The 15,476-nt window shown below is 42.2% G+C and overlaps 1 protein-coding gene across 1 annotated transcript in view; it reads left to right on the forward strand.

Annotated features, from left to right (window-relative positions):
• Positions 1–15,476, forward strand: part of TRPM2 (transient receptor potential cation channel subfamily M member 2) — a 1,217,227-nt gene that overhangs the window by 604,310 nt on the left and 597,441 nt on the right. The window contains exons 20-22 of the mRNA XM_073558209.1: positions 2,900–3,018; positions 6,144–6,276; positions 9,027–9,198. Of these exons, the coding sequence (XP_073414310.1) occupies positions 2,900–3,018; positions 6,144–6,276; positions 9,027–9,198 (424 nt within the window). The remainder of the gene's footprint in view (positions 1–2,899; positions 3,019–6,143; positions 6,277–9,026; positions 9,199–15,476) is intronic.

Genomic DNA, 15,476 nt, shown 5'->3' on the forward strand with positions numbered 1-15,476 from the left:
CTGCGGAGATTTGCTCTGACAAGACTTTTAGACAGTTCTGGAAAGATACATTCAGATGCAAGAACTCTGGCCATAAGTCTTTTCCTGACCCCTCTGCCACTGCCGCCCAGTACCCGCAGGTGTACTGGAGGTGGCAGGGGCAGAAGGGTGGGGTAAAGGGAAAGCGATCTCCTCACCAGCAGCTCCATGTAATGTTGTCGGCCACGATGCTCCTGCGCTGGTGGATGGGACAGATGGGTCTAATGTGTGGGAAGGCTGGGAAGGTGCAGATGTACTGGGGCGGTCGAAGTGTCCCTCGGTGCCGGTCTCCTCAGGGATCGCCTCAGAAGGGTCCAACCGTGCAGGCTCCCGAGTGCTGCTCACCGTGCTGTGGAATAAAGAGAAAAAAAAAAACAATTAAAATAGTGACATGGCATGGCCCGGGCTGAAAAATTTTTTTTACATCTAAACATTTTTTTTTTACATGTGGTGTGTAATATTTACCTTCTGGTGACCATTGTATCCTGGAGGAACGACAGGGCTCGTGCGTACTTGTACTTGCTCCTGCGTCCTCCAGATCCACTCGGGGCCCGCATCTCTTTATTGAACTCCTTCTTGAAACAATCCCTCACAGACCGCCACCGCTTCACAATTCTCTCCCCTGAAACGAGAAAGGACAAAGTGGTTAGTATACAACATCAGTGTTTCCCAAACTCCAGTCTTCGTGGTCCCCAGGGGTCATGTTTTCATGATTTCCATAGTAAATAGAAATCCTGAACACATGATCCGTGGGGACCATGAGGACTGGAGTTCGGGAAACACTGGTTTACATCCAGCAACCGGTACTGTATATACTTACAGTCTTTAATCTGGGCCCGAGCATCGAGGTCCTCCCAGCGGTCCACAAGGAGCGAACAGATTTCCTCCCAGAGCCGTCGGGTAACTATCAGGTCAGCATGGTGGCGGTCAGCCATATTCCATAGCGGCTCCCTTTCTCTGACGAGATCGATTAGCTGGTCATCATCAATTCCTCCATCCTCACCGTCAGAGTCGGGAGCACGCTGTGAAGGCTGTTAAAGTAAAAGAGAAAAAGAGCAAAATTAGGCACCACACTTTAAGACATGAAATAAAAAGTGTACCAAAATTTAACTTAAATATTATACTTACACGCTGGTGACCGCCGCATTGCTGTCGTCGACGACCCTGGGAGGCACTGCGAGGACCTCTTGGCCGAGCACCAGATTGGGAAGACTAGAGAAGAAAAGAAAAAAATTTATGTGTTTGGATGTTGGCATATTTGTTTGCTGTGTGATGTCTGCGGTACATTGTTTTCTATGTGTTGTGTGTAGTGTGATGTTGTGTTTCTGCGTTTGATGAAAAAAACTTACCAATTGTGAGCCCACTCCAGGTGTCTGTCCACCCCTTCCTTCTTCTTCTGGGAGCTCCTCTTCAGCTTGTGATTCCTGTTTTGAAATAAAAGCCAATGAATAGGCATATATTACAGAGATGATGGATTTTGGAAATAAAAACTTACCGTCAAACGCTGACGATGCGAGGGAGGGCTCCCAGAAGAAGACGTGGTGTCCTCCTGCTGGCCAGACTCCATGCCTGTGGGTGGTGCTGCTGCTGCTGCTGCCAGTGCTGCCAGTGCTGCTGCTGCATCTCTTGGGCGGCTGTTGAATAAAGAGAAACAAAGGGCCAATGAATATCTTGATATTCCATGGCCCTAGTTTTGAGGAATGGGGGATTTGATAATTACCGTCTGTCATCTGCTGGTGGACTCCCTTCCAGTTGTTCAGCATGGTCGCTTTGCTCCATTTGGGGTGGTGGTGGTGCTGGTGGTGGTGAAATTCTCTCGTGCCTTCTCCTGCGCCTGATTCCTGTCTTGGGTGGCATGTTGGGTGTGGCTGACGGTCTCACTGTCATGGTTTTATATATGTGTGCTGTGGGCAGAGCTACTGAGCATGCTCAGATCCAAAAAAACGGATCCGGCTTTCGCCAGATCAGGCACATTGCGGCGCTCATAGACTTTCATTGTGTGAAAAAGCTGGACGCGCTGGATCCGGTGGGTCCGGCTTTTTCGCCGGAGACAAAAAACGTTACAGTAGCCGTTTTTTCCAGACGCCGGATTGCGACACATTGCTGGATCCGGCGAAAACCGGACGAAACGCATGGCCATCCGGCGCGATCCGGCGCTAATGCAAGTCAATGGGGGGGGAAACCGGATCCGTTATTGCATTTCGCTGGATCCGGTTTTTGTTAGAAGAGCCGGATCGCGCCTGACGGCGAAAACCTGATGTGTGAAAGAGGCCTTACACTGAGGTGGTCCCTTGTAGTATAGTACTAGCAAGGTGCTGCCACAATGGTCAATACAAAGAGAAGGCTGGTAGTGCAATAAGAGACTGCGCTGCTGTGGTAGAATTCAAGGTATCTTTATTGCCAACGCGTTTCCTGAGCCAGTCCCAGCTCACTTCATCTGATGAAGTGAGCTGGGGCTGGCTCAGGAAATGCGTTGGCAATAAAGATAACTTGAATTCTACCACAGCAGCGCAGTCTCTTATTGCACTACCAGCCTTCTCTTTGTACCAAGTCCTTGGACCTTGTGCAGACTGCTGCAGCTGTTTTATGCGATTATAGGTGTTGTGACTCTCACAACCCTATCAGGTGAGCCTAACACTTGCTGTGCACTCATCTACTTTCCATACAGACCTACGCATTGGAAGCGCCCTGTCTCCCCCTTTTCTTTTCACAATGGTCAATACGTCAGGAATGTGGCCTCATCTGTTGGGTGTTTAGAACTGGTAAAACAGAGATCTAAAATTTTCTTATGACTTGCATGTATAAAGTAATGTCTAAAATATACAACGTCTTTTTTTTAGGAGAAAGTAATAGGTAAGGATGATTGCTAATGTGTCTGCAGGTGCTGGATGACCCTGATGGATTTGGAATTCTGAAACAAGCTTCATTGTACATCAGTGACTTCTGGAACAAGCTGGATGTCTGTGCCATTCTAATCTTTATCAGTGGTTTGTTCTGCAGGTTAGATAGCAATACTGTTATTTGTGTTTGTTGTTGTTCATTCTACAACAAAGCTAATTCAAAAGTGAAATGTGAAAAATATTTTAATGCAAAATTGACATACTAAATGGTTTCCAATCTTTAACCTTTTGGCACATGAAGTTGATGTGTGCAATGGAATGCCCTAGACTTCCTCAAGAGAAGCTTCCCTGTATGCAATAATTATATCCATAGGACTTCGTTCCCAGACAGGGGACAAAAGAATGTCTTCTGAGAGAATAACTTTTTCTCAGTTGTATAGTAAAGCTCAGTGGCTTTCACTACATAGGGACAATGTAGCGGGATTAGTTTATGATATGATGTCTGTACACCCATAGCATACCATGACTTATGTATATGCTTTATGCCTTCCACCAGGGTATACCTCAGGTACACATACCTCGAACGATATGTACACTTATTGAGAAAAAAGTGGATAAGCACATCCAAAGATAAAACATTCTTCAAGCATTATTATACATCCATATTGTTAAAATTCCATATGTGAATAGTGGTAAAGAAACTGCTCTGACGCGTTTCTGGCGCTAACTGCGCCCTTAGTTATAGAGTATCTCTTGTATGGATTTTTAAAGATATGTATTTGGAATAAAGCTTGAAGAATTTTTGCTATTGGATGTGCCTGTCCACCGCATTTTTGCTTATGGAATGTTATACATCGTAATCCCCCATATACAAAAAAAAAAAAATTGTGACTACTACGGAGATTTCTTTTTTTGCTTTTGGTATATGGGCTATGTACACTTAACTAACTTAGAGTCTAAAAAGACAGTCATCTAAGGCTGAAACCCTTAGATGCTGCAGAGGGGCTTAATAAAGAAAAGGGTTCATTAGATAAATTATCACTTTGGGCCTCTGTTCTTAAAAGTGTTTGCACAAGAATTGTGGTGTGAAACACTATGAAATGTGGCACATTTTTGGGGCAGCCCAAAATTTAATATAGATGTTTTTATGGCACTTTTTGGCCAGCTGCACCAAAGTGGTTTGAGCTGGGGTGGAGCTGAGGCGGGACAATGCATGGCAACACTGGCTTGACAAATTAATCAAAAGTGGCAGCATACAGCACATCAGAAAAATGTACATCAATGAGAATATGCGCCAAATTCATTAAGTGACACATATCTTTTAATTAATTTGATGCATCTTATTCCTGAACTCTTTTCTATAAGGGCTCTTTCACACGTCCTGATATTTCCCATAATGGAAAAACCAGTACCGGAGATATCCATGTCTCTGTGTCCATGTGTTTCATAAGTGTGGCAACCGTGTGCCACATCAATATCAAACGTCCCGGCGCCTGAGAAAAGCTGGCACAGTTTGCACTGTTCTCAGGCACCATGTGCTGAAGACAGCTCACATCATTGTCCCCCGGTGATCCTTGTGGTCAGTGAGAGCAGGGGACAGTGTTTTGAGTTGTATTCCACCCTCACTATCTACATCAAGTGTAAAATTAAGATTAAAATAAAAATTCACATTATACTCACCTTAACACCTAATCCCCTGAAGCCATTGTCCCCTGTAAACAAATAAAAATAAAAAAAGCAATATCCCTCATCTGCCCAAAGTTGAAAGAATCCAGAGTGTCCAACACTATAATACATCTGTGCGACATTTGCTCGTCAGTTTGAGAGGTTGCCTGAGGCGACAACTCACGCTGAAGAGCTGGAGAGAATGACTTGCTGCACTGAGAGCAGGTCCATGAACTGTGCTGACCTCAGTGAGATCATCACTGTTCACTGTGAGAAATCACAGTGCAGGGAGTCATTCTTCCCAGCTCTTCAGCGTGACTGGTCATCTCAGGCCACCACTCATGCTGATGAGCAAATGTTGCACAGATGAATTATGGCGTGAGACACTCTGGATTCTTTCAACTTCGGACAAGTGGCAATACCTATAGTGCACTTTATTTCTTTAGCTTTTTATATAATAAAGCATTTTTCATTATGAAAATGTTTATTGCATTTTTTGCTTTATGTCCTTTTCTTATCACATTGTGGAGACCAGTGGGGTGACAGAAGAATATTGTTCTCTTTGTCTAACTGTCTAATGCTATCCACTTCAATTAATTGGTCAAACGACTGGTCCTATCTCAGAGGCATGTCAGTCATATGTGTAGGTGGTGGACTGACCTATGGACCTGTCTGATAAAGAGGAAATGTGAAAGAGATGATGCATGCAATGCTTTACTCTGACTTGTATGTAGATGTGTGGGACAACAGCTAGAATTAGTGAAAGATGGTGTAGTACTGGGTTTTGGCCACAAGATGAGGACATAAAGTAGTGAGAGAAGGACTTAACAGCCAAACTTAGGCTAGGGAAACTGAATAGTCATGGTGGGCGGTGTTATGGGACTGAGAAGGGGATTTCCAGAAGGAGGAGATATAAGGAAGGAGAGTCCAGGGGCAGGGCAGACGCCCAGGAGGATAAGAGAAGTGGGAAGAGCTCCGGAGAGGACGGAGGTAGGAGAAGCTTAGAAAAAGCAGAAGAGAAAGAGATGTTTATGCAGAGAAGGGGGTGGCCCAGAGAGGACAGCTGCAGGACAGGACGGCAGTGACTAACAGAGGTCTGGGGTACAGGACAGCTGGACACCGAAGAGTGAGTAGGTGTTGCGGCAGGCAGACTCGGTCGGGGGAAGCACTGTGGCCATGGCCACAGTGAAGGAACCTAGGAGTCTTCCTGAACAACAGCAGAAAGGAGGTGAAAGGTACCCAGGCAAGGGAGCAGAAGCTGTTGTGTCTGCTGTGGATGTCAAGAGGACACCCAATAAAGTTTGGACTTGATTGAACGGATTTCTACGTCTGTCTCCTGTCTGTTCCGCAGCCGAAAGGGACCACCCCCCAGTCGGCACACGTACTACATATGTTACAGCTAGCACCTGGCACTGGTTCAGCAGGCTCCATTTCTGTTCTGAGTAAAGTGTTTGAACTTACCACAAAATAATTAAAAATGCCTTGGACTACAAAATGCAAATGTTCTCAAACCTAATAATAATATATAAAATCACCTTTTATGTTTTTTCTTTCTTTATTGATTCACATTATTGTATATTTAGTGTATAATAAATTATGAATAAAGCCTCTCTTTTACAGGTTAATACCAGCAACATTTTACCCAGGAAGAATTATTTTATCTCTAGATTTTGTAATTTTTTGCTTGCGTCTAATGCATATTTTTACAATAAGTAAAACTCTTGGACCTAAAATCATAATTGTTAAGAGAATGGTAAGTAATACTTGTTTATATTAGACTCTCTGGTTTGGAAAAGCTATTTGCAATTAACATTACAACATTTTGGGTCAGCAGATCCCAGACCCTCATTTTGGAGCTCACCTATTAGCCATGGCATAAATAAACAACATAAAATGCAGTATATTTACGAATACTGTCTAATTCTTTTGATGCGATGGCCGGGGAACCACCCGGTGCAGGGAGACTACGGTACACAAGATGAGGTGCAAACAACAAAGGGTAAATTTATTGGAAGGCAAGGAATGAAGTGGATAAGGAAAGTTCAAACAGGGGTATGCAGTGGAAAAAGATAATTTACAAGAGTTTGTATTCTTTAGCTGGGCTGTCAAATAGCACGGTGCTCCAACTATTACAGTATCAATATATTTCACACAGGCAAATCCAAACAATAAACAAAGGATGATGCTACTCTATGTATAACCTCTCTGGCCTCTACTAACCAGGCCACACAGCTGCCGTGTTCTGTCTATTGAAGCCTACACTAGGCTCTGACATGTGCACAAACGGGAACAAACTCACGGTAATGTTGGGGACTTATGTCCGGTCTCGGGGGCCCCCATTAGTCCTGTACGGTGGTGTGTATGGCTGTCTGGCAGATCCTTTAATCGCGGTCTTCTCCTTGCTTCAGGGTCCGGGAGGTGCTCCTGGAAACTGTAAATACCTTTCTCGGTCTCTTCGTGGCTTCTCAAAATAGCACAGGACAGCCACCTTTGCTACACCCGAAAAGTCTGTTCAATTTCACAAGTCCACTAAGTCCCAGGCTGTGAAACCTTTTATACAGCTACATGCACAGCCGTGCTTTCCAGAAGCTTCCAGTTTTTTTTTTACCTAACCCAGGCTTAACTCCTCCTCTCATCAGCATGGGGCAGCTCATTAGCATTGTCTTTTGCAGGGGGAAGCAGAACATTCCCTTACAGCAAACAAGGGGGTGCTGTCTCTTAAAGTGTTTCTTACTGTCCATAACAGCACCACCCCCCTACACTTAGACAATGCAATCTTAGACCAGACACAGACTGTGTTAAAATGTGCCAAATTAATCAAAGTAGTTCACACTGTTTGATAAATGCAATGTATTATAAGACTGTCTAGTCTAAGGTTGCATTACCCATTAACGTATATATTTGAGTATAAGCCGACCCGAGTATAAGCTGAGGCACCTAATTTTACCACAAAAAACTGGGAAAACTTATTGACTTGAGTATAAGCTGGGTATGCATTGTCCCCTCATCCCCATCCTGGTATGCATTGTCCCCTCATCCCCATTCTGGTGTACATGGCCTCCTTATCACTATCGTGGTATGCATGGCTCCTCTTCCATATCCTTGTATGCATGGCTCTTCATCCCCATCCTTGTATGCATTGCCCCTCATCTCTATCCTTGTATGCATGGCTCCTCATCCCCATCCTTGTATGCATGGCCCTTTTATCCCCATCGTTGTATGCATGACCAACTTATCCCTATCCTAGTATGCATGGCTCCTCATCCCTATCCTGGTATGCATGCCTCTTTATCCCCATCTTTATATTCATGGCTCCTCATCCCTATCCTGATATGCATGGCCCTTCGTCCCCATCCTGGTATGCATGGCCCCCTCATCTCTATCCTAGTATGCATGCTCTCCTCATCCCTATCCTATATGCATGGCTCCTCGTCCCCATCCTGGTATGCATGGCTCCTCATCCCTATCTTTGTATGCATTGCTTCTTATCCCTATCCTGGTGTGCATGGCCCCCATCAGAAAAACATTAAAACAATAAACCATCCTACTTACCGTCTCTGCGCTCCCTCGCAGTGTATTGTTCTGATGTGCAGCTGCCTGGCGAACATGTGTGCCGCTACTAAAGGGAATGAATATTCACTGCCCTCCATGCCCATGGAGAGGATCACCCGGCCGCTGCAGAAAGCCGTAGACTGCCACTACTGTGCCCGCTTTTATAGAGAAAAGAAAATTCACTGCCAGTGCAGTGAATATTCATTTCTCTTTAGCAGCGGACACAGTCTTTAGCAGCAGCAGCCGGCTCCTGACCCCTGTGATCCGCTGCTCTGCCACTGCCTCTCCCCTTCCCCCTCCGTCTTCTGAGACTTTCACTTGATTATAAGCCGAAGGGGGCTTTTCCAGCACAAAAAATGGCTTATACTTGAGTATATATGGTAGATTGTTTTTTTTTTCCTGCTGGAATTTTATATCACTATTTTTGTTCATGATGTCACACTTTAAACCACATGCCTTTAATGTGAGGTCATGCTTCCTTGTTGGATATGGCACAAAAATTGTCTATTGCAAATAGCATACTGTATATGATTAAAGTAATGAAAGAGGTTTTTTAAGTACAAATTACTGAAGAATTCTAGCACGGTTAGCTTGATAAATATTCTCCTTTGTCTTTCTATCAGGAGTACATGTTATGTTCACATATTCGAACAAATACCATTATTTTTAAATGGCCCCATGGTAGCACAGCAGGATAATTGAACAGTTACTGTCAGGTTCCCTTGCTGATTACAGCTGATGACTGGAGATACTACCAAATATTTTTCACAGACAACATAGAAAATAGCATTTCTGAAATATTTTTTATTTTTATCACCCACTGTGCATACTTGTTAGTGTTCTTTTCTACTGTTCACATCATCTGTATCTGGCATTCTTCCATACTGTTACACAATACATTTCTGTATATATAAAAAAGTGGCATGTAATCCAAGGATTATTTATTCACAGATGAAAGACGTCTTCTTTTTCCTTTTCCTCCTGGCTGTGTGGGTTGTGTCTTTTGGAGTTGCAAAGCAAGCCATATTGATCCACAATGAGATAAGAGTGGATTGGATATTCCGCGGGGTTGTCTACCATTCCTATATGACCTTATTTGGACAGATTCCTTCCTACATAGACGGTATTAAATGTTTCTTAACTTATGACAAGAGAAATGTTATATTAATTGAATAAATAGATTTGTAGTCTAAGGTAATCTTTCCATGGCTGAAAATACTGTAATGATGTTTGTCATGTTTTCCTCATATCGCTGCACTATTTTGATAGAATCCTAGGTAGTGTCTCTTATGTACAGTGATGAGCAAAAGGGTAACAATGTTTTGAACTTTTGACTTTCAGGCTCCATATTTAACCATTTTATAGACAATCATCTAAGCTATTTCACACAGAAATTTGACTTGCAACTATTTAGCATATGATTATTTATGCAAATTCTTGTCATGGCACTGCATTGTTACTGTTTTACTCCTGGTGGTTGAAAAATCTATTTCTTCCTGTATACCACAAAATACAGCCTGTTCTCACATTACCTAATTGCTCAGTGTGATATAAGGTTGAATCGGCCCCCTCAGTCCCTAGACCTCAATCATATTGAACTCTTGTGGGTAGAGATAAAGTAAAAGCTGTAAACATATCCACGTGAGTCAACCAGTATGCAACAATTTTGGGAACGTGTAGAAGAGACATGGGATCAGATTTTGGTCGAGACATGCTAGAATCTGATTGAGAGCATCAGGCAATGTTGAAAGCCAAAGATGGTCTTACAAAATGTTAACAAAATAATAAAAATTTTAATTTAGATTTTTAGTAGTAAAACAATAACAAGACAGTGACATGACAAGAAGCTGCATAACTAATCATATGCTAAATAGTTGTAAGTCAAAATTTATGTATGAAGTAGCCAAGATGACAGTCTATAAAATGATGGTAGTCTCAAGTTCAAAGCAGTTTTGGATGGTGAGATATGGAGCCTGAGAATCAAAAGTTTAAACAGTGTTACCCTTTTGTTCATCACTGTAAATGAGACCACAGCATTACTTTTAAGTAAGCAAAGCCTGAAAATATAGTGGGACAAAAGTTCTAATCTATTACATTAAATGTTCTTTATTAAAGTATATAGTATAAAACACATCACAGGGACCAAGGATGAAGTGTATACAGACCTTGTTCCCAATTGACTACAACATAGCATTAACATGTGCCTGTTGAACATCTAATTTCTAAACCATGGCCCAAAGGCTTCTTGTACATGGTGGAGTTTTATGCTGGAGTTTGTATGGTGGCACACAGAGTCACTACAATATAGTAAAGTGCCCAAAAATCCCTCATGCCATTTTATACAGTTTTACCATTTGCCATATTATGGATAACAGCCTAGAAAGCAAAGCTTTAAGCACAAAATAACTCTGTAGGGCTCCTCTATTAAAGTAAGCCTTTTTTAAACCAGTTCACATTGAATCTGTAAATAACAACAACTCTAAATGCCTCTGATATCATACAATTTCTTGTTTAAATCTGGTCTCATAGGTTTTATCTCAGGACTTTCACATCTTAAAGACAAATGATGTACAGAGTATGCCAGCTCACTGGCTTTGATGCAGGCACGGAAGATGATGACTGTAAATTGACAGCAGTTGATGGCTGTAATATTCAACCATCATCTGCCTGTAATAGACAAGAATGGAGCTGAGCTCCACCTGCTACTGTTAACCTGCCAAATGCAACTGTCAATCTGTGACAGTGGATTTATAGTCCACTGACAGGAACCGCGCTATTCTATGCACTCATCAGTGCGCTTGTGACATGATCGCGGGGCTTCATGGGTTGCAATGTTGACCAGGTGTCTGCTGAAGACCCCTGAGCCTGTCATTAAGGGATTCCTGTGAACGCCAGCCTATGGCTGGTGTTCATAGGAGACTGTGAATTTTCCTATAAATAGCAATACTATTGTGTTGCTATATAGAAGAAAAAAAAAAGGTATTCAGCTCACCATTAGATGAATTCCTGTGGCTTTGGGTGTGGACTCCAGGATGGTGCTCGGAAAAAGCGGCTGTGGTAATCAAACAAAAAAGTTCCAGCAACAAACATCCAAATCAGATTGTTGAATAGACGTTAAAACTTCATCTTTATTGCAATGCCTTTAAAAACATGCTGTTAAAATTGTAAATCTAGGAATCCCCTGGATTTACAATTTTAACAGCATGTTTTTAAAGACATTGCAATAAAGATGAAGTTTTAACGTCTATTCAACAATCTGATTTGGATCTTTGTTGCTGGAACTTTTTTGTTATATTGTGTTGCTGTGTATAGTAGAAGCAATCAGATAATCGCCGGTTTAAGTCCCCTAAAAGGACCTACAAATACAGCAAAAAGTAAGAAAAAATGGTTTTGGTTTTCAAAATATGAAGATAATAAAAAAGTCTAAAAGTTCAAATCATCCCCACTTTCCCACATTAAATATTTAGAAATATATATTTTTTTCAAATACGCATATTTGCTTTCCATCAAAACATAAAATAAATTAATCTGATCCGTAAACGGTGTAATGAAGAAAAAAAAAAAAAGTCAGAATTGAGTTTTTACAGCTGCTGAAACAGGACAAAAAAAGTAATAAGAGGTGATCAAAGTATCATATCTACATTAAAATGATGCCAATGAATACATCAGCTCTGGTTGCAAACAATAATCCCTTACAATGCACAATATCCTGTAAATTAAAAGAGAAGAGTGACAGCTCTTGGAAAATGGTGTCACAAAAACTGTGCATGTTTGCTATCCCATAATCGTAATGACCTGGAGAATCATACTGCAAGATCATTTTTACCGTAAAATTAACACTCTAAATAAAAATCCCAAATTTCAGAATGTAGCTGTTTTTGCTATGTTGCCACACTTGGTAAATGAAAAATAGTAAAATGGTAAAAATGAACTATGGAAAAATAAAAAAAAGTTATGGCTCTGGGAAGAAGGGGAGTAGCAAATGAAAGCACAAAAATTGTCCAGTCCTTAAAGGGTTAATGACGTGTTCTTATGATAATAGCAATGTTTGGTTCATACCTGAAGGGTCACTGTGCCTGGGTAAACAATGACAGAGAAAAACCCACCACTTTTTTGTTCAACAGGCATGTCATTGTACATTTCGTAGCAGTTGTACCTGGAATTACAGCTTAGGCCTCTTTCACACTTCAGTTTTTTACAATCAGTCACAATCCGCCAGGTTTTGAAAAAAACGGATCTGCAATTTTCTTCCCCATTGACTTTCATTATAGGCGGATTGTGACAGATTGCCGTCTGTTGCATTCGTTTTTTTTGCGGATCCGCCAAAAGTTGCTCTCCGTCACCATCCTCAAAGTTTTCAAAACGGAGCTTGCAACGTTTTTTTCTCTGGCGGATCCTCCAGACACTGATTTAACCCGAATTGCTTTCTTGTTGCCGGACAAAAAAAAAAAAAAATTCTCTCTCTCTCTCGCTGCGATTCCTTTAAAATTCTTCATTTGTCGGATCCGTCAAAAAAATGGATGCGTGGCATCCGCTGTCATCAGTTCTAAAACGGATCCGGCATCCGTCCTTTTGGCGGATTTTGACTGATGCAAAAAACTGAAGTGTGAAATAGGCCTTAGGCTGGTTTCACATTAGCGCTTTTTAAGCGCACGCACGGCCGGGGGTAGCTCCGCCCCTGAGCCGGCTCTCTGCCCGGCGTGCCCGCCCCTTGCTTGTAGCACCGCCTCCTAGCGCACAGCGGCGCCTGCGATCGGCGCACCCTATCTTTAGCATAGGGTGCGCAGATCGTGCGCAGGCCATGCGCTAGTTGCGCTTTGACCTGCGCTGCGCACTTTTGACGGTGCGCCGTGCGCGCCAAAATCAAACTTTTCGGATTTTGGCGCGCACGGCGCACCGTCAAAAGTGCGCAGCGCAGGTCAAAGCGCAACTAGCGCACGGACTGCGCACGATCTGCGCACCCTATGCTAAAGATAGGGTGCGCCGATCGCAGGCGCCACTGTGCGCTAGGAGGCGGCGCTACAAGCAAGGGGTGGGCACGCCGGGCAGAGAGCCGGCTCGGGGGCGGAGCTACCCCGGCCGTGCGTGCGCTTAAAAAGCGCTAATGTGAAACCACCCTTAGTATGCGGAAAATAACATTCAGACCAGTGATTGGTGGAGTTTGTTTGTCACAAGTCAATTATTTGTGGCTTAAATTAGACAGGAGTAGTGAAGCCGGGACATCACTCATCAAATATAATCTGACAGGTGCCACTGTCAAAGTGTATCAAATAGTGTGTGTTCTCTCCCTCTCTCTACACACGCTGCTCCTGCCCTATCAGACCATCTGTCTTGTTGTCTGTGGGTCTCTTCCCTATATTTTATGTTAATTTGATATCCCCAACTCAGTTATTTGTCACAAGCTTCTTTTTTTAATAGCATGATTCTCAATGATTTTGATTGGACATATTAATTATATGGCCAAAAATGCTCTTATCCACAATACTCAATGATTTTGTTTGCTTGGGTCTATTATTTATATGGCCAAAAAGGCTATTATTCACCTCTCACAACACCCTACCAAGCCCTTATCCATATGCATGTCATTTGTGAAACGGTATGATTTTTAATACTGGAGTTAGAACTGTCCCAATTAGGGTCACCATGAAGTGGTGGGATGGCTTTTACTTTTTTTTTAATCAAAACACATGTTAACTAAATACCCTATCTTATTGTCATGCACTATTGCTGTTTATTTATTTACTGCAGGGTATTCAATCATTATGTTTCTGTCTTTGTTTTATTTTCTGTTCAGTGGCTAGTGTGAACATACTGCATGCACACCAGTTTATATCCCAGTTCATAGCATTGGTTTTTTTCCCCCATCGTTCGGTATAACACAAGGAAATGTGCTATCTAAAAAAGGACTCTCCCGATACTACAATCCATGTGGTTCACAATGTCACAGATGTTTAGCCTAAGGCCGGGGTCATATTTGCGAGAAACTTGCACGAGTCTCACGTCTCAATACTCGCCGCTGCCACTGGCACTCGGACCGGAGCGCTCATCTGCATAGAAATACATGCAGCCGCACACTCCGGTCCCGAGTGCCGGCAGCAGTGGCGAGTATTGAGATGCGAGACTCATGCGAGTTTCTTGCAAGTGGATCCTGACCTAAATGATATACCTGGATTGTAGTGCTCTATATAATTCTGTAAGAATTGTAATGATGTGTATTATTTAATAGAGTTTGCTGTATATGATTTTAATACTTTTTTTATATTATACTGTGAGAATTTTAATTATGTATATTAATTGCAGTTTGATGTACATCATTGTAATATTTTTTATATTATTCTGTAATGTCTTGTGGGGTCAAATTCTTCTGTTCGTGATTTATTCAGAGATGCAATTATTTTTAGAATAGGTAATTAAACCTTTGAAAACACATATTTATACTTGTGAGAGGTGAATAATAGCTTTTTTGGCCAAATAAATAATATGCCCAATCAAACAAAATCATTGAGAATCGTGGATAATAGCTCTATTGGCAATATATCTAATAAAAGAAATAACTGCGAATTATGCTGTCAAGAAACAAATGACATGACAAGCAAATGAGTTGAGGAAGGCAAATAAATGAGCTAGGGATAGCAAATTCATATAAAATACTGGGAAGGGACACACAGACAATAAGACAGGTGGTCTGCTAGGAAGGGACGGTGTTTGTAGAGGGAGGGAAAGAGGGAGAGAACACACACTTTTTCATACACTTTGATAGGGACGTGACACCTGTCAGGTTATATTTGACAAGCTAATGAACCCATTCTACACCCGGGTGGCGAGCATTTTCATTGGTACAATTCCCCTGATATTTTTTTTAAGATGCTGTGTATGCGAATTCACAAATACAGTGCCTTCCAAAAATGGCGCCAGATAGCGTGTTATGTACATTTGCTGACTCCAGCACCATTTTATTGAAGTATTGCATTGCAAAATTAAAGGGATCCTGTCATCATAAGCAACACTATTAACCTGCAAATAAGGGGTTAATCTGCAGGTTAATAGCATTATTATGCTGCCTGGCGCCTGCACAGTCTAATGCAGTGGGAAGAAAAATTTTTAAAAAACTTTATTCTCCCCGTCCGCATTCAGTTTAAGTAAAAAAAAAAAAAAGCTGAGGTGGCGCTGGTTCAGTCATTGCTCTGAGTATACATAGCAGCCACTCTAGCCATGCCCTTTGGCACTGACTGACATTAGCTCTGCATTGAGGCCGGCTGTCACTGGCCGCTCTGTATTATCAGAGCAATGACTGAACCGCTTCCGACCTCTTGACTTAACCCCTTAATGACAGCCAATACGTCTTTTTGCTGACCTGAGATATAAGAGAATAGCATCCCCATACAGGTGACAATTTTGCAG

Source organism: Dendrobates tinctorius, unplaced genomic scaffold, assembly GCF_039654945.1.
Source record: "Dendrobates tinctorius isolate UK_male_01 unplaced genomic scaffold, ASM3965494v1 ptg000254l, whole genome shotgun sequence".
Classification (NCBI taxonomy): Eukaryota; Metazoa; Chordata; class Amphibia; order Anura; family Dendrobatidae; genus Dendrobates; species Dendrobates tinctorius.